The sequence below is a fragment of the Typopeltis vanoorti genome, chromosome 1 (assembly GCF_054136105.1).
Source record: "Typopeltis vanoorti isolate ZY-2024b chromosome 1, IOZ_Tvanoo_1.0, whole genome shotgun sequence".
Lineage (NCBI taxonomy): Eukaryota > Metazoa > Arthropoda > Arachnida > Uropygi > Thelyphonidae > Typopeltis > Typopeltis vanoorti.
The window spans coordinates 32,380,554-32,401,716 of NC_143549.1; the positions used below are offsets into that span (position 1 = coordinate 32,380,554).

General features: G+C 33.1%; 1 protein-coding gene across 1 annotated transcript in view; it reads left to right on the plus strand.

Moving 5' to 3' along the window:
- The window catches only part of LOC150109873 (protein SHQ1 homolog), a 169,836-nt gene that overhangs the window by 131,331 nt on the left and 17,342 nt on the right, over nt 1–21,163 (plus strand). The window contains exons 12-13 of the mRNA XM_090415535.1: nt 12,227–12,350; nt 14,353–14,473. Of these exons, the coding sequence (XP_090271661.1) occupies nt 12,227–12,350; nt 14,353–14,473 (245 nt within the window). The remainder of the gene's footprint in view (nt 1–12,226; nt 12,351–14,352; nt 14,474–21,163) is intronic.

The following is a 21,163-nucleotide window of genomic DNA, read 5'->3' on the forward strand; positions in this document are numbered from 1 at the left end:
TTTATTATACAGTTGATATATGTCATAGTGTGTGACATTTGCTGTTTTTGGTTAATGGATTGTTGTCACCTTGTATGTTGCTTCTTTGTTCAACACTGTACTGTTAGTTCCAGTATGAAATATTTCTGCTAATTACTGTTCTCCCTCCCTTATTGTATGCCCCTGCTATGTAAGTTTCTGATATTATGATACATAATAGTGATAAAAGAAGAAAAAAAATTCTGCACATTAGCTTCACCATCAGTTGTATGCATTTAAATCTGATCTCTTATTACTTACTGAACCTCATTTAGAACTACTACAGTCCATCTTAACTATCCTCATTACACTTGGAATGATCGTTTAACAAGAGTAAAACATGTGTATTTGTCAGATCTGATATTCCAAGTCAGAATACTCTCTCAATCTCATTTATGTGACTTATCTGTTTTGGCTCAAGATTTTCTTTTCTTCGGTTTGTTGCTTTTACCTCTTGTCTTTATTGCTTTCCTAATTCTGATAAGTACTCTTGTGATTTATTTCCCTACCAATTAAAATATCAGATAGACTTCATTGGTCTCCAACATCCTGGACTTTTTTAAACCAGTTCTCCCACTAAATTACACTGTTACAATATTTTAGCTCTCCTTTTGGCAACTTGTCTGTCTCATGTGGAGGAATCAGGATTTACACAGAACTTATATTTTCTATTGTACAAAACAGGCAAACCAGCCAAAAGAGCATGCAAATTTAAAAACAACACACATACACTTGTCTCGTACCTTCTAGTTGCTTTGGCCATAAATCCAAAGCAGAAAAACAACTAACTTCTTAGAAACTGATTGATTATAACCATGTCCACATTCCTTTTCTACAGATCAACCCTCTCCCAGCTGGCTCAATACCATGTCCTTTAGTATTACAATGGTTCTAATTGGGATGAATTCCAAGATTTCAAAGCCTCATTTTTCCTATGGTTCTGCTCTCCTGATCAAATCTTCTTTCTCATCTTGATGGTGGGTTGAGTCGCCTATTAACTAATTGCTGCCATCTCACTTATCTCTAGCCATTTGTCATCTCACACAAAGACAATGAAAATAGGCAGAATCATTGAAAATGTCAACTGCGTTGTGAATGGAGAACCTGTGGAACAAGTAAAACATTTCAGCTATTTAGGCACAATTTTTACTGAAGATGGTAAACTAAATATAGAAATAGACAACAGAATCAGCAAAGCTGGTATCGTGGGAAGTCAATTGAATAAATTCATATGGAATAAGAAAGAAATTAGTCGGAACACTAAATTAGCTGTATACAAGACTGTGTTCAAACCAATTTTAACTTATGGATCTGAGAGCTGGGTCAGAAGTAAAACACTTGACCAAAGACTAGAGACTGCAGATATGAGAGTCCTGAGAAAGATTAGAGGCGTGAACAGATGGCATCAATGGCAATATCATATTAAAAATGAGGATATTAGGAAAGAACTTGACATTGTCAGCATCCAGGAATGCGTTAGCAGAGCTAATCTCAGATGGTATGGTCACTTAAATAGAATGGGAGAGGAAAGATTAGCAAAACAAGTGTTCTCTGCCAGGTTGGCAGGAAAACGACCCAGAGGAAGGCCAAGATATAGGTGGATTGATACGGTACAAAGTGCCTTAGACGATAGAAATATAAGATCTGATAATGTTGGAGTCTTGACAAGTAACAGACTGATTTGGAGGAAAATTGTAGATAGGAAGTTAGTAATGATGTAATTTTTTCATGTAGTACTGTCATATCCTGTACACCCCTTGAGGGTACATGGCAGGAATTTGATGATGATGATGATTTGTCATCTCTCTGAAGCTGAATAATTGTGACCATTTTATTTTCTTCAATGGTTGTACCCAAGTTTTTTTTGTGTTCCTCTTGCTAGTCTTCCTCCACTGATTCCATTCAAGGCTATGTTTGATAATCTGAGTAGACATTCTCTGGAGATGTCCAAACTATCTTAATTGTTAAATAATTATATCTATGATATCTTCTCTTTAGTTTAGTTCATTTTTCACTTACTCATTTGTTTTGTGTTCTGACTAAAAAAAAATGCTTAATTTTCTTAAGCATTTTATTTTGAATGCTCTGATTTTCTGTATTTCTTTTTGAGTCTTCATGTCTCAGCTGCACATCTCATGGAGCTGAGACATAGATATAAATAATAGTTTTATAGGATTTGCTTGAGGCTTTTTGAAATGTTATATTTCCATATTTTGTTTAATTATTTCATATTAGACAATCTGACATTAAGTCTATTTCTATGTTGTCAAGGTTACTAGTTAATGAGACTTCCAAGATATCTAATGTTGTTACCAGTTTTCAAGTATATGATTTTCCAAGTTTATTGAAAATTTTTCCTCCTCTCCTTGTTTTTGTTATTTTTATTTTGCTTAAATTGATTTTCATTTCATAAATTTTTCATTCTTGGTTTAAAATTTGTCTTTTCCAATTCTCTTCCAACTATATAACTAAAATAATCCTCTGGTATTAAGGACTTTCTTTTCTCGTTGTCAACTCCATGCAATGGCCACTATCCAAACCTCGGTTCCCTGATAAGTGTGCCAAATTTCAAAAAACTTGCCTCTTGATCAAACAAACAGTTAAACTTTCTTGGTCCCTTATTCACACTACTCCTTAATTTCTTCTTCCATGCTTCCATCTCGCATCCAGATGATGAGACCTAAAAATGTGACCTCTTAGCATCATTCTTCTCCAATTCTAAACATCCAAAGAAAATCACCTCCCACTTTACCATAACTCACCACATGTCTGATCTTTTGCCAGAAGACAAATCTTCTACAATGTAGATAAGATTCCTAGTTCATTGTGAAAGCTTGTCCTCAGAAATGAAATTAACACCCCTCTTCTATTACATACAATCTGCATATTCATTTGACACCTAACAGCATTGGAAGCAAGACTTTTTCCAGCCTGTGTCAAAAATAATAGAAAGGGTCATTAAGAGTTGAGCTTCTTGACAAACCAGAGGCAAGTCAGTTAGTTATCAATATGTATATCATTACTTGTACTCAGGGCCGGTTTTATCATTAGGCGAACCTAGACAGTTGCCTATGGGCGCCAAGACTTCGGGGCGTCTGATTTTGCTACATATAAAACTAACAGGAACTCCTGTATTCCATAAAATTCATATATGTAAGCATACCATTTCTTTACTGGACTTATATACACATCCAGCATCCCTGGATAATATTCTGCCCACCTGCTGAAAGAACATGGATAAGAAGTGTAGTTTGACAGTCATGTCCATTAGAAAGGGCAATAATCCTTTACACTGAAAAGAACACTTAACTAGATTACTTGGCGTATGTTCAGTTGCCTACAGCAAGAAACGCAGTTGCTTGCCGTTTGCTCGGTAACCAGAATCTGAGTTATATCAGACTAAATACCTGAGTTGTATTCATTTTTCTGTTTGTTTTTATCATATAATTATAGTTTTTAATGCCTGTGCAAAATAAGAAATCCTTTCATACTTTCTTCACTTCATATTGTATCACTTTGGAAGATCAATGTCACTATCAATTTTTTGGCTAATTACTTTAATCACCAATACATTTTAAAATTCTCCCGAAACTTGATTGAAGATAATTATTTTTGTCAAACGATTATTTTATAAATTCATGAAAATCCAAAGTAAAAATGAATATAGCCTCCATCTGTTCCTAATTAAGTTTTCTTTTTTATTCATAATCTTAGTTCGAAGGTTAGTTCACAGATTGCGCGAAGGTTCGCACTTTTAAATTTTGCTTTATAGAGAATCATATGTAAATCTTGAATCATATCATGTAACGCATAATTTTTATAAACATAATCTGTAGTTTTTTGCATTTCAACTTTCTTGGTTTTCCCCAATCACTCCCTACAAATCGAAATAAACGGCAGTTATGAAGTCAACTGTTATGTACATGTTTTCGGTATTATGCGACAGTTTTGAAGTAGTGATATTTTCCCTACACTTTATCCTTCGTAACATGTAAGTGTATGCATCAGAATGAAATTTTATTTCCAAAATTTTCATAATATAATTAATTCGCCTTTAATGGCTAACCCCCTCCCAAAATTATCATCCCCCACCCACACACACACACGAAAAAAATACTGCTAGATAACATATGTGCACTTTCTTTTTGTTTGAATTCGTTATTTTTCCAAAGTAATTGTATTGTTGCAGTTTTAAGACAAAGGTGAAGAATCTGATAAAATACCATTGGGTATAAATTTTTGATATTAAAATGACTCGCAATCAGAAACCCTGAGTAATGTTTAGCATCATTTATTGTTCATTAAAAAAAAGTTCCTAAAATTGAAATGTGCGACCCTATAATTTTATTTTCAAGGAAAGAAAGCAAAATGTCATGTTTATTTCAATAAATGTTATTTAAAAAATATAAATATTTGACATAATATTTCCAATGCAAACAAACGTTTTGATTATTTAATTATGCACATGTGAAATTCGTTTTTATTTGTTCAGAGAGACAATAAATAAATTGTGCAACAAAAAAGGGTCAAATATCATAAGACAGTAAAGAAATTCGAAGTAATACGGTGCACATAAAGACAGTAATCCGTTAATGGAGGGGGGGGGGGGTTAATTGTATTTTAACAGATAGAATGCTGATGAAGTTTCATCAGCATTCTACATTTTTATTAGATCAAAGGGATTTTGAGTATATTTGCGAACAGATATATTCAATAACTTAGTCAGTTTTGTTGTAGAAAGTGCCGCATTTGCAGAAATATTAGCAGCATAATAATAAAATAGCAAAATTCATGATGCTTCAGAATAACTTGATAATTTTGATAATATTAAAACAAGATGAGACACAATCTGTAGAAATTATTATTATTAGTCCTTTTAATTATGAACTATAAATGTATAATAAATTGGTTGTATTTTTGTGTTTTTAATTGAATAAACTAGTTTCATTTTGTCACAGATGGTTTTCGCTTCTGAACTACCTGGTCTATTGTTCTTATCAATATTATTAAATCCCAATCTCCTTCTCTGGAAATTTACTCTAATAAATGTTTGACTTGTATTGACTAACCATTGAGTGACTCAGCAGTTTAATTCAGAGATTAAATATATGGTCAGTTTAATCCATTACATTCTTAAGAATATTTCACCCTGTGATTTCCCAGAATCCTGTTAAGAAAGAACAGATAGCCGAGTATTGAACTTGCAATCATTTTGAAATATGTTCCTGAGACAACAGGGCTTTTTTTTGTGTGCTGCTGCTATTTGTATTAATTAGTTGGGTAAGAGCAGTTTCTATATCACATAAACAGAGCATTTGATTTTTCAGTTAATTTTTTCTGCATCTTTTTTATTATCGCAAATTCAAAATTTTTATTTTTAGTGAGAATATCTGAACTTTAGAGTTGATGAAGTTCCTATTTTTACCTTGATTAGTAAGCTTAATTGGAGATTGCATTTAATTTCTTTTCTTTTCTTTTTTTTTTTTTTTAAAAACTTTTATCCTTATACTAAATTATTACCATACCTTTTAATATTTTTTCGGTATTCAGAATTTTTTTAGCAACTATGATGCTTGTCAAACAGAATCAATGTTCTCAAAATCAACAATCAACACTGCAATTGAAATCTTTCGCAGAAAGATTTTGGATATAAACGTAGATATAAAGAAATTAAAGAGGCATTACTTGTACTATCCATTTCTCCTCATGAAAAACCTATTTCTAAATTAGAGAGCTCATCATTGGCTGAACATTTTGAGAAACCAGAAACAGCAATTTTAACAGTTGTGTGGGACAAAAGTTTACAACAAATAGATGCTATTAGTAAATCTCTACAAGATCCCGATATGGATTTGTTTTTAGCTAATAATTTGTTAGTCTTTAGTTGGTTTTATTTTAGATATAAGAAATAGTTTTGCTGCTGTAAATGAAGAAGCAAATTTATTATCAGATGAGACAAAATTTAGAGACGAAAAGGAAAGAGTTAGAAGAAGAAAAAAATGAGTGCAAAGTTCCGCAATCTAACAATGAGATTATGTTACATGGGAAAGAAAATTTCACTGTGAACACTTTTAATGTCATTTGCAATAAGCTAATTTTGGAAATTAATGAAAGAACAAAAAGCTATTTTGGCAGATTTGATGGTTTTTTTTTGGTTTTTTTTATAAAGAAAGATATAGATTAACATAAGTACAAGAATGCTATTAATAAAATTTTACAAACTTATGGGACTGATGTTCATCCAAAAAAATTTACTGATGAAGTTAAGCAATTTTTAATAATGATGAAGGAAGAAAATTCTTCAATTAAAAATATGTACAAATTTATAAACGATGGGTTAAGGTCTAATTTTCCGAACGTAGAAACAATTTTAAAAATGCATTTGAAATAGGCATCAAATATAAGTGCTGAATGCTCGTTTTCAGTGTTGAAACGAATAAAAAAATTATTTAAGAAGCAACTTGCACCAAAATAAAAGAAGTGACCTGTCGTTATGTATCGATTCAGATGTAATATACTCGATTAATTATATCATTTTAGATATTTGCTAAAACCAAAGCCAGAAAAAAAAAAAAAAACTTTTAGTTATTAATTTTTTTAATTTAAATTTGAACTGATTTATTTTTATACGTTTTTTAAAATGCAAATATATGTATACCAATGGTGTATTGTGTTATTAAAATTAGTTATGGAAATGTTGACTTATTTTCAATAAACTAAAAAAAAAGTGCTTATTTTTGAGGCCTCATAATGATGTTGCGACTCGGGCCTCCAAAAGTATAAATGCGGCCCTGGACATTGCCTGTTTGTAATGCTAGCGGTGAACGCTCATTTTCTGTACTTAAGCACGTTAAAGATATTTACACAATTCATTAAGTCAGATGCATTTGAGAAATTTGTCAATTTTGTTCATAGAAAATGATATTGTTGAATTATTAGATTATAAATGTATGATAGATAAGTTATATAGTTATAAGGTATATAATTGATAAATACTTCATTAACTAAATGTATAAAAATTTATTTGTGAATTATTGAATAGTTTAAAGTCCATGTTTTTTATAATTAAGTTTATTTTTATTTATAAATTTTCAGTTACTGGATTTTGAAAATGGATAAAAAGAAATCAGGTTTTCAATATCGCAAACTTAAAGCGGAAAAGGAAGAAAGATTGAAAAAACAAGAAGGTGCATTTTTAAAATATCTTTGCCAAGAAGATCGTAATCACATACAAGAAGAAAATCTTCAAGATTATTCGTTGGATAATTCGTTTATTGTTTCGATTAATGAATTGGAGATTCTACAGATACCAAAAATTGTATTAAAACATCGAAGGAGAAATCTACAGATCATATGAGTATTGTTGATTCTGAAGCTGGTTGTTCTACAGATCCAATCATAAAAGGATTTGATTTTACAAATTTAAATTATAATGATCCAGTAACTTGGTGTCCTGTAAAATTTTCCAATATCAATCAATTACGTCAACTATTAGTTGAACATAGACCTGAACAGATTCATAATTTTGATTTTCTGGAAGATAACAATAATAGAAGATTTTCAATGACTCGTTATACTCGAAGACTATTTAACAGCGAGACAATGCAGCATCTGTGGTTATTGTACTCAAAATCCATAGATTCTGCATTTTGCTTCTGCTGTTTATTATTTTATCAATGGCTAATTAACCTTGCTGATTCTAGATTGAGTGACTGGAAAAATGCTTCTTCTATTTTAGCTGCGCATGAAAGAAGTCAGACACGTTGAAAATTACCATAAGTGGAAAGAATTAGAAATTCGAATAAAAGAAAAGAAAACCATTGATGCAGAGAACTTGCTGGTTATTAGAAATGATGGTATTGGGAATTGCCAGTATTAGAACAACTCTTTGCTGTAATTCAGACGTTAGCTATTCAGAATTTATCATTTCGAGGAACAAATGAGACATTGTTTTTGCATGGAAATGGAAATTTTTTGAAATTTGTCGAATTTCTAGCCAAGTTTGATCCAATAATGAATGAACATCTTCGAAGAATAAAAGATAAAGATACATATGTGCATTATCTTTGAAAAGATATTCAAAATGAAATAATAAACATCTTCGCCAACGTGATAAAAAAAAAGAAAATTTTAGAATCTGTTGTTGCCACAAAATATTATTCCATATTTCATTTTTAGCGATACTTGTGACATAATGATTAGAAATATATAACGTTAACACAAGAATGTTTAATTTGCCAAATATTTCGGTCTGAATATTACAGACCATCTTCAGTGGCTACATAGGAATAGTTTTAAAAAACAAAGTGGAATACAAACAATTGATCATTCACACATAGAATGAGCCGCGTGATGTCATATCACTAAGTATTAGAAGAGCAAACATTTTTAAAGTCATAATTAAAGATATTAATTCAGAATTCCAGAAAATACTTCATTAGATGTCCTGTCATACATATGCAAAAATAATTTAGAAAGTAGTGTTCCAAATGTGTTTATTGCTCTGAGAATTTTTTCGACATTACCAGTATAGCAAGTTCAGAAAGGAGTTTCTCGAAATTAAAACTTACAAAAACTTACACTCGCTCTACAATGGATCAGGAACAACTCACTGGTCTAGCAATAATATCTATAGAGCATGAAATTGCATCTACAATCAATATAGATGAATTAATTCAAAACTTTGCCAAAGCAAAAGCCCGAAAGATTAATTTTTCATAATATTTATATTCAAGATTAATTTTCTTGCTATGCAGATATTAGAAGTAATGATATATGTATACAAATGTATTGGTTTTGATTAATAAATTTTATATATAAACTTTTATATATAAATGTTCTTAATGATATTATTTTTATAAATATCCACATGTGTAGGAGTACATGTGCTTGTGCAAGTATGAAAATATATATACAGCAATCCCTCGATTACTGCGCCTAATGCGTTCTTTAAAACAGGCACACTAATCGAATATAATAACCTATGGGGAAAAAGTATAATTCGTTTCTCAAATTTCTTTTTTGAACCTTAATTTTTTTATAAAAGAATGAAGGTATGTCTCAGGGGCCTAGTTAAAGGAAAATCATGAAGCTGGAAGACAATAAAACATATTCGGAATATAAATTTTGTTATTTTACTTCTTAACAAAAAGAATTGAGCTAAATTTTGTACAAAAAATATTATACGCCGCCATTTGTTGTAATCGGCTTGCAGGCAATTTTTATGATTGGCCATAAATAGCAGTATTCTCTTTCCCGATTGTTAAAAGATTTCAATGTGTGAAAATTAACAATAATTCATGAATATTTCCATGTTTAAAAATATGTCACTTGGTCACTGACATTTGCTACACAGATGTCATTTCCTTCAGTTTTGAGAACAGAGGATGCCACCGATTGTTAATCCGCTTGCAGGCAATTTTTATGGCCAATCATAAACAGCAATATTCCCTTTCCCAAATGTTGAAAGGTTTTGATGTGTAAAAATTAATGATGCATAAATATTAGGTGTTCTGGGTCTAGCTTTTCGACATATTCTTGAATATTATTCTCCTCAGAATATTTCCACTATAAAATATTTATTCATAAAAAATGCTTAGAAAACTAAAATGACAAATTCCAGGAACTTCTCGCAGAACACAGTTTGGGAACCCTGGTACACTGATTAGGCACACTAATCGAATTTGGGTATCGAAAAAATGGACTAATTACTGCATAGATACAATATATAGGGGCGCCTAAATTTTCTTTGCCTAGGGGTGCCAGATACTTTTGCACCGGCCCTGCTTGTACTTCACATACAGCTGACTCCTAGTCGATCTTTTCTGCTTTTGGACAGAGATCATAAAAGGTTTGAAGAAACTCATTCATCAATATTTTGAAGGGTTTGATTATGTCATTCAGGCATAAAGCCCTTAATTAGCCAGTACCATTGTCTCTAATCATTCCTTGCATGTCATTATTGATGGGTTTCTCTTTCTCTCTCATTGCTATGGTGCTACTTCACCCACACTCTTCCTTTTATACATCAATGATTCCATTAACCTCAAATCTTGTTAATGGTTTTCTTGATGAGAGTATCCTTTTTGTTTTCTTCATTTGAGGATTTTGTAGTACTCTTCTTTTTAATTTTCCATAATGAGGGTTTAAACACTGATCTCAAAATTCTCAAGTTGAAGAAAATCTGTTTGATATACAATTGCTTCAAAACACAATCTTCTTTATTCTAGCCTTCATTTAAGATCAATTTTCTGTAAGTTAATTTACACATCTAGCATATCCTTGGTCAAACATGTGACATCCACAGCCTCCAAAAAACTTTGTTTTTCATTCAAAACAATCTCAAAGTATTTTAACGGATGTTAGAATACTTTATCACTTTAAGTATTAGAAAGCTCCTTTAGAATGCTTAATATCCAGAAGAAAGCATTTAATAGAGGTTTATTTTCTCAGAAACTGCCTTCATTTGCTTTCTCATAGATACTTTATGCGTTGTCTTTTTTATGGGTATATTAGTGAGTGCGACCATTCCTCTACATTCTAATCATATGAGAACCTGAGGTGGTTGCTAGTCAACATCTGCACACATTTCATCTTTAAACTTATCATACCACCTTATCATCCTCTCTCACTTTGTTTTCCTCTGTTCTTTGGAATAGCCTTCTCTGTACTGTTTTTTTCCAATGAATATAATCCTTAAAATAAAAAAAAAAACTCAAGATTCCTTCTTTCTAATTACTTGCTTGTACATGATACTGTTATGTTATAGGTTTATGACCACTCATTTATTATCATTTTACTTAAAAATTATTTATAGTAACAGCATATATCAGTGCCTTCAAATTTTTGGGAAGCGGGGATGTTAATTTGATAATACATCCTTTAAAAAGCTGCAAGTAAATGTTAGAGGAGAAACATGAAATTTTAAGCCTTCATGGATCTGGAATAGAAAGTAGTGGAACTTGAATTTATACTTCAAACTGTATTCCTAGTAATATAACTTCAGTTTCATGAAATGAGGTTACATGGAAACTGGAGTTCAGTTTACAATGCCTTAACAATTTTTCCAGGAACTCCAATTGTTTGGAATTACAGCCAGAACACACACACTTTGACTCCCTACACTGGCTGTGAGGCCATGTACAGAGTCTGCATGTGCATATTTTTGGCAGGTTGACTTGCAGAAGGGAAAACCTAACTTCTGTAAAAAATTCTTATAAACGTTCTTTGCATCCTGTACACTCAAACAAATCCTTTCAACCAAAAGGTAATACTAATACCAAGCTATAGAGACTCCAGGTATTACTAGTACTTAGCTGAGCTTAATGTGGACTGAAACTTGTGGTAGCACTTATTCACATTAAGCCTAGCTAAAATGTGCTAATGTTTACCGTGCAAATTTTGCATGACCTCTCAGTTTGGCTCAGGATTGGCGGGCTTTGTCTGAAATTATCTCTGACTGGATTTCTTGTTATATCAGTTAAGAGAATGTTGATATCATAATAAGATTTGGTTTTTAGGTAATGATGGTATTGTTAAGCGAGACTGAAATAATAATTATATAGATGGTCAGGGGGGAAAAAAAGTAATAAGGTTAGCATAATCACAAATTAGGTCAAGAAGGTCTGGTAAGTCGAGACATACTGGAAGAGCTATTGTTATGCAAGCAATAATCTGTTAATTTTATGCAACTTTTGGCTTACATTATCACTAGAACTGTTTAATTTTTTCAATTGACAGAGGAAAATAGGCTCTAAAGTTGAGTTTGTACAGTCACTGCTGATCATTTTTAATGGTTTGATAAAGATTTGGTTTAGAAATTTTGTAAAATAAAAAGATGAAGGTAGATACAGTGAAACTAACTAATGGATTAACCTGAGATTTTTTCCTCACTTTGTTTTTAAATTTTGAAGATTCCAAATTTAAACAAATGTAATTCCTTTACTAATATGCTTTAAAAGGTTATATTAGTCACATAAACACCATGAGTATTTCTTATAGTGAATAGTTTACATTTTGTTTACCGTAGCATTGTACTGTGATATAGCATTATACCTTTGAAGCATTGGTTAGTATTTTCAACAGTTTCTTTTGCTGTAGTATGAGTTGGCTGTAGAAAAACCTCTAGGGTTTCCATAAACTATGGTACTGCATATTTAGATTTTAACTACATAGGAAAACTGGGCTTATATATAACATATGTTTTCAGTCATTTTCAAGTTTGAAGGAAGTAATAGTAAGCAGTGTTCGTCGCAGTTTATGCTATCCATTATATCGACACTGGAACCTTGCTATGGTTATACTAATAGATGTCCAAAAGATCTTATCTTTAGGTAAGTTCTCTTTCTCATCGCACGTGTGTGCGTGTATGCACGCACAAACTATACTTTTAATTACTTCTTCGATTTTGCTTATGTTAAGTTTTTTTATATATATAGCTTAAAATAGGAAATTAAGCTGGTTTAAACTTTCAAATTATAATCAAATTCCTAAATTACTTATCAGGATGCAGGATAAATTAGATACCAAGAAATTATATACTTGGTTTTACCCTTTATCCAAGTGTAAGCAAACAGACTTTGCATCTGAAGTATTTTCAGGAATGGGGCAACTCATATAAGGAAGCTAAGACTTCACATCACTTGCCTTAGTATCCCATAATGCAAAGCATATTTCCTTGCAGACATGTGTATAATGCTATGCATAGCATTATCATGCCATTGGTTCCATCTGTTCTCTAATTTTTCTCGGAAATCTCGTATGGTATCCATTCTTTAATCAGCTGTTTTGCTTCTAAGTTAACGCTTATAACTGCTAGATTAGTGTTCTGACCAATTTCTCTTATATACCATTATACGTTACACTTGGATAAAGGATTAAACCAAGTATGTAATTTCTTGGTATCTTTAATTTATAGTATAACCAAGTGAAAAAACTTCCAACAGGATAGTATGCACTTATCAGGCATGCAGGATACAAAGGCAGTATGGCATGAAAAGTCTACATTATTACTAACATCCTATTGACAATTTTCATCCAAATTAGTCTTATCTATGACTTCGATATCATGAGATCTTGTATTTTGGTCTTCTAATAAAATTCTGATGCATCAATCCACCAAGATCTTGGTTTCCCTCTGGTTCTTTTTCTAGATACAATGTCCCTTCTTTACTAATCTTTTATCTCCAATTCTCTGCTCACACATTCCTGAATGCTAACAATGTCAAATTTCATTCTGATATCCTCATTTTTAATGATCATGCCATTGGTTCCATCTGTTTATTCTCTAATTTTTCTCGGAAATCTCATGTGGTATCCATTCTTTAATCAGCTGTTTTGCTTCTAACTTAACACGTATAACTGCTAGATTAGTGTTCTGACTAATATCTCTTATAAATTTATTCAGTTGACTCCCTGCCATACCAGTGTTGCTTCTCCTATTGCATACTGTCGTACTTACCTTCTTTGCTAAAAATTATGCCTAAATAGCAGAAATGTTTTACTTGTTCTATAAGTATTCCTTTCAGGATGTAGAGTTTTAGTGTTCCTACCTGTTTTCATAGTCTTTCTATTGCTGATATTTGTACCATATTTGTTATAGTAGTCCTCAGTCCAGTTGAAGAACTAATCCTGAAGACTTGCAGTGGTTTTATTTAGGAGTATAGCATTATCTGCATAAAGTAAAGAGCTGATTTTGATGCTAGGTTTGCCACTTTCCTTCATAATGTGATCCATATAAATGATAATGATAATTAAAACTATATAAAAATGCAACAAGAAAATAACAACAGTACAATAGTGCAGAATAAAGTTAAATTTACAGTTATTTAACAAACTGAACAGATTTTATGATTGTGTAATCTGTATTAGAATCTTAAATACTGTTTAATATCAAATGTAGACATAAATCACTTTGATTTCATGGATTTTTTTACATTTGTAATAAAAAAATTTGATTACTTAAGTATTAATTTCATATAATACTTAAGTAAAATATTTCATATAACAAGAATACTAATTATTTTGAACATGTCTTCCTCAAACCAAAAATTAATAGTTGGGTTTAAATGTTCAATGTCATGCTAAGTCATAAAATCAGTTGCTACCTATAATTTGCTGGCAGTTGATGAGGATATTATATGAATATTGTTACCAAACAATAAAATGATCTAGGCATACTGGATGACAGATGAATTTATATACCAGTATAAATATTTGATGTGTGTATAGCAATTTGATTGCTTTGTTTATCATCCTGAAAGCATGTGATTGTGATGCTACATTAATATAGGTAACTTTTGCTACACTTTGGTAATTGATATTTTATTTAAATAGGTGTCAAATATGTTTTGAAGTGCTTCTTGGAAATCCATGCACTTTTCAATGAGACTTCTCCTTGCTACATTTTAAATAACTTGTACATTACAGATTACTGCATATGGATTCAGACATTAAGGTAAGTAATCAAACTTTAAATTCATATAGAAATAATTGCTAATAATTAAGCCTTTCTATCATTTGCCAGAATGTATCATTTATACTCAATCATGGAAGTGATTCGGATGAAAAGATGATTATGCGTTTGCCCACATCAGATTTAATATGTGTAACGATGTCTAAGTGAAACTTAAGATGTAAATAGAGATCTGAAAGTTGTTGAACCGAGTCCTGCAGACTACAGGAGAAAGTATATGAAAAAAGCCCAGGGATAGACTTATTGTGTCTGTACATGAATCTCAGTCATATCAGACAACAAATGGATAGTTTGTTGCTTTGGTGAATACATTTAACCTCAGGTTGTAAGCACTACTAACTGGTATCAAGTGCAAAAAGTGCAGTATTTAAGGAAGAATAGACAAGGAACAAGAGAGGGTATTGATGCTAATAATATCAATTACTGATTTGAATCCATTTAGGATAGAAGACTATAATTGCAATATTAGTAACACTTTACCATGCAACAGGGAGTTTAAAACTATATGGTATGAGATTGTATCTAATGAGATAAGATACATTGTGGGGTGTTGGTATAGATCTTGTTGAATCACTTACTAGTGAAAATGAAATGCATCACCAAATAAAAACTTAATGAGTACTAAACAATTGATCATCGTGGGATGACTTTAATTATCCAAGCATTGATTGAAGCATTGAAATCTCAGAAGAATGAAACTGAATTTATTGTTGCAAGACATCTTCCTTAAGGAGCATGAGACAGAAGGAATTAGAATTCAAAAAACATTAAACCTAATTAGTGTCAGATGAAGTTTCAGTTAATGACATGGCTGTTCTGGTTCCAAGTTGGGGACAGTGAAAATGCTGTACTGACCTAGGAAGTAGTTAAGTATATGGATATTTCATCAGAAAAGGTTATGTGATGAACTACGAAGCAGGAGTTTATGGCTATCTGAGGAGAATACTAAGTTTGGTCCCATGATATCGGTTGTGAATAGAAAATATTTAAAAAATACACGAATGATGCAATCAGAAAATGTCTCTAGAGTTAACAGTATAAATAGGTAAAGGTGTAGTGGATGTGCAGTCTCAAGCAAGAGATTCTCAAGAAAAAGATGTGGTGGAATATTGTATGCATAAGAATGGCATCGGTCACAAACATTATAAAGCATAGACCAGAAAAGTTGATAAAAATATTGTAAAGAAAGCTAGTGTGAATATGTAAATTAAGCAACCTAAAAACAACTCAAAAGAATTCTATTGTCATTTTTGGGTTATAATATGAAATTTTCCAGGAGCTAAAATTAAAATTGGAGCACATGCAATTCAAAAACAGAAAAGTAAATGAGATCGTAATTGTGGTAAATACTAATGACTTAACTAGTGATTAGTCCAGTATGAGAGGGGACATGAAAGGTTGCTGGAAAAGGCAAGAGTGAGAAAGTGAAAATAGTAAGTATATTACCTCAGTATGATAAAAATGAATTAAGAAGGGCTATGATGGCAGACAATTCAATGTGTATGCTGTGTAGAAGGAATGGATGAGAATTTTTGGATGTGTGGAGTGAGTTTGAGGGAAGATTACATTTGTATAAGAGGGACAGCCTACACTTGAATGTATCTGGTGTCAGGAGTCTTAAACTAATAACTGGTATGAGACCTAACACAGAGTCAGGGAAACTAGATTATTAATGAGATGAATGGTGAAAACATGAGTGTAAGAGTGACAATATTATGTAATTGTGATAATGATGGAAATGGGCATTATCATGAAATGATTACGAGGAGAGAACAATTTCGACTTTGTGTTCATCTGGTTCAGACACATCAAACGTGCAAAGATGTCCATATGTATAAAGTACTAGAGAAGAATAGAGATTTGTAAAGTGTCCAACTGTAATGCAGACTGCAGACAAGAATGTACAAAATAACATTTAGGTATATTATATATATATATATATATATATATATGAATGCTAGGAGTATCAGGTAAAAAGGGGCGGAGTTTGTTGCCTTGGTCAATATGTTGGTACTCCAGATTGTAGACATTAGTGAAACCTGGTTATCAGAATCAGACATATTAACTGGTATCAAGTGTAAAGGATACAATAATTTTAGGAAGGATGGACAGGATAAGAGAGGGGATATGCTGTTAATCATATGTCAGGTGACTTGAATCCTGTAAGTGTTCAGAACTATGATTGTAGTACTAGTAATAATGTTTCAGGTGGCGGTGAATTTGAAGCCATCTGTTGTGAGGTTGAATCTAACAAGATCAATTACATAGTGGGGTGTTGTTACAGACCTGGCGGATTGGTTGCTAGTGATGAAGAAATGCATCACCAAATAGAGATGATGGTTGCAAAAAGAGTAATCATAATCTATCCCAATGGCTTGAACAGACATTTAAGGCCCACAACCTTCCAAGCATGCTTGGATTTCGTAACCGAAATACGAGGATAGAATGGTCACTCCTATGCCTCAAAGTATTCTTGACTGTATCCCTGTGTGTTCACAGGGCCGGTTTGCCTGCTTGCGGGATGAAAAACACCAGATAAACTGGCGGAAAAAACCCTACTGCCTGCGCCCAAGACCTGCTAACTTGGCTATGGCTGAGGAAGATCCTTCAGCTTCTCACGTCTCCGACGGGAATCGAACCTAGGACACTCCTTCCCCAGGCATATGGTTGCGAAGTGCAAAGCCACTAGGCTAACCGCACGGAGTAATCATAATGGAAGACTTTAATTATCCAAATATTGAATTGGATAGCAGCAAAATCTTATGAGAAGAATGAAACTGAATTTATTGAGCTGTTGTGGGACTTACTCAAGCAACATGTGACAGAAGGAACTCGAGATCAAAAAAGTGTTCGATTTGATTATAGTGTCAGAGAGTGTTTCAGTTAAAATAGGATTAAAGATTAGATACTGAACTACAAAGTAGGAAATTATGACCATCTGAGGAGTATACTGAGTTCAGTGGAATAGTAATAGTTGCTGAATGGGAAGAATATCGAGAGTGCATGGTAAGCATTTAAAAAAATACTTAAATGATGCAATATCAGAATGTGTCCTGAAAGTTAGAAGAATAAATACTATGGGAGTGAAATGGATGTGTAATCTTATTAAGCAAGAAATTCATAAACAGATGATGTGGAAGGAATACCGTCTGCATAAGGATGCTGTCTGTTATGAAAATTATAAGCAGCAGGCCAGAAGAGTCAACTGTTGTACGGAAAGATAAGTCTGAGTATGAAAAGAAGCTGGCTCTGCAAGCTAAAGACAACCCATAAAAATTCTGTTATGCTGCAATTAAAAAAAGAATGAATTTGAAAGAATAGCTCTACTGAATGCAAATATTGTGTGAGAGTGACAGATGCAGAAGAGGTTGTTCAACTAATGAGTGCTCATTTTGCTAAAAGCTATCAACCCAGTGTATGCAACATAGTTCACTGCTACCTCTTCACTGAATCAAAAAACTCTGGTGTATGAAGAGGAGATATTAGAGCTCTTGCACAAACTGAATAACAATTCAACAATAGGGACTGATGGGATATCAGCAAGGGTGCTAAATAAGTATTCAGCTGAATTGGCTATTCTTTTGACCTGGCTATATAATCTGAGTCTCAGAACAGGGAAGATACCACCAGAATTGAAAAAAAATATATATGGTAATTTCATTGCATTTCATGTTGAGGGTGGTATCTTCTTCTAGCCCTTTATGTAATCATTTATGGTTATAGGCCTCCCTCATAATCATAGTCTCCATCTTTCTCTATTGAAGATATCCTTCCATCTTCTCTCTCCCTAGTCATCCAGGCATTTGTCTTCACACATATTGATGCCACTGGGTGATAGTCTATTTATTGCTTTTCATTTGTGCAATATTTTCTGCCTATCTATTTTACTATTAAAATCTCTTCCTATATGTCACACTTTTTAGTGCACTGGTTGAAAAATTTGGCTATTTTCTCGTTTTTTTTATTTTACTGCACAAGAATTTGTTTACCAAAAATCACCAACCTAGCTGGGTTTTTTTTTGGAGGAGGGGGGGGGGTGGATATCTATCTATATGTTCACTGGACACCCACAGATGCCATATGGATGCCACTCACTAAAGTGCTCAATGATGTTCACACCAGGCCTTACCATGTAGTCCTGTTGTTTGCTTTTCTGGAGACTTCAATTCTTTGAAGATCAGTTGCTCCATACATGCCATCCATCTCATTAATGGTCTACCCCTTCTTCTTTTTCCAGGAACGTTACCTTTTATTACTGTTCTGAGAAGTCCTTTCAATGTGTCCAAAATATTTTAACTTTCTTTTGTCAATATCCTTAAGCAGCCTTAAAGTTCTACTGATCTTTTCTAACACCCATTCATTTGTACTCCTTTCAGTATATGATATCCTCAACAGCCTTCTGTAACACCACATCTCAGAAGCAGATATCCTTTTCTTATCTGACTTCTTTAGGTTCCAAGTCTCACATCCATAAGTCACTGTTGGAAAAACAACTGCATCTAAAATCCGCAACTTTGTTCCCATGGAGATAGATCCATCCTTCCAGATTTTAGACAAGTCTCTGACTGTTGTTTTAGCCATTCCTAACTTTCTTCTGATGTCTTCTGAACAGCAATTCTTCAGACTAATAATGGATCCCAGGTATTCTCAAACTTGTTGACTTCCTCGATTCTTTTTCTATTAAAGCAAGAGCTTCCCTGTTTGTATTTCCTTTGAGAACCATAATCTTTGTCTTCCTAGGATTTAGTGAAGTCCTCTGTTATTACTGATCTTGTTAATTATGTCAAGAATTTGTCCTAGTTCTTCCATATCATTACAAAGGAGTACTGTATCATCAGCATACCTCAGATTACTGATCAATATACCTCCTATCCTAATTCCAGTCTTGAGCTTATCCAATGCTTCATGCATAGTGTCCTCTATATATACTAAACAAGTGAGGAGAACGTAAACATCCTTGCCTTGACTGAAGCCAATCAGTCAATCCAACACCTGTTCTTACTGTGACTTCTTGCTCCTTGTACAAGTTGGCTATCAAACAGATAGTGTGTTGAGGAAAACCCATTCTTTTCATTACTTCCCACAGTTTCACATGCTCAACACAGTCAAAAGCTTTAGAGTAGTCTAAGAAACACATTATCAGAGGAAGTCTAAATTCTTAATATTTTTCTATGATTTTTCTAAGGCAAAGGATCTGATCTCTGGTGCCCTTACCTTTCCTAAAACCTGCTTGTTCCTCAGGCATCTCTGCCTCAACTTTGGCCTCAATCCTATTTAGCATGATCTTCAATAAAATTTTGCTTGCATTAGATGCTAAACTAATAGTTCTATAGTTGTTGCACTCTTTCATATCTCCTTTCTTATGTAGTGGTATAAAAACAGACTTCTTCCAGTCTGTAGGCCATGATCCTGTCTCCCATATCCTTATAATCAATCTATGAAACACTCTTATACCTCCATCCCCTGTGATCCTAATTAACTCTGCTGGGATTTCATCTGCACCTGGGGCCTTATTGCTGTTAAGTTTCATTAACTTCATGCCTAAGTGGAGGAGGTTACAAATCAAAATTTTCCTGGTGAGAGGGCTCCTCCACATTTTCTTTAGCCATTCTACTGTACAATTCCTCATAGTATTCTTCCATCTGTTTTTGATTTTTTCTTCTGTTAGTAATGCTCCATTCTAGTCTTTGATGACATTCAATTTGGGCTTAAAATTTTGCTAAGTCACAAACTAAATAAAACATCCTTTTATAATTGAGCCTCCTCATCTTGAACTCTATCTCTTCACATTTATTAGTACAGAACTTTTCCTTGTCCTTGATGGGTCTTCTGACTTCTCTATGTAATCTCTTATATTATTCAGTCCCTATGTCTCTTTGCTTTTCCAACTGCCTTCTTTTGATTAGTTCCCATGTTGAATCTGATATCCACGGGTCTCTTGGTCTTCTTATTATTGAGCCAAGATACTTCTTGGCTGTATCCTGTATTATCACCTTGATTTCTTCCCAAAGCATTTCTGGTGAGTTCTCCTCTGTCTCCAGAAAATCATCCAACCGAGTTGATGTTTCTTCTGTGAATCCACTAGGAATTACCCTAACATCCAATCTAGTGGAATGTGCCTGACTTGGAAGTTTTCAGAGTCTTAGTCTTACTTTGGCTCTTACTAGCTGGTGGTCTGTACCACAATCTGCTCCAGGACAAGTGTGCACATTTCTGATGTGCACACTTGAGCTTGTCTTCCATTGCTGGAGAGTCAGGATGTAATCAATCTGGTGCCTTGACCCATCAATGTTTAGATATCCAAGTATAGATCCATCGTGGGTGTTTCTGGAAGCAGGTATTGGTAATAACTAATCTGTTACATGGGCAAATTCCAACTTCTTCCATCAGGGGTGTTGGGTTCACCTAGACCAAACATGCCACACTCCAACGTAATTCTCATACTCTTTCCCACTTTTGCATTTAAGTCCCCTAAGATGTAAAGCATGTCTCTCCTTGGTAGGCAGTCCAAAACAGTTTAAGTTTTCATAGAATTCCTCACTCTCTTCTTTAGGCCTATCCATGTGGGGTGCATAAACTACCATGATTGATACATTGGTAGGCTGAGCCTTAAGTCTAATAGAAAGTATTCTATCATTAATGGGGTTATAACCAAGAAAGCTTCTTGCCTGA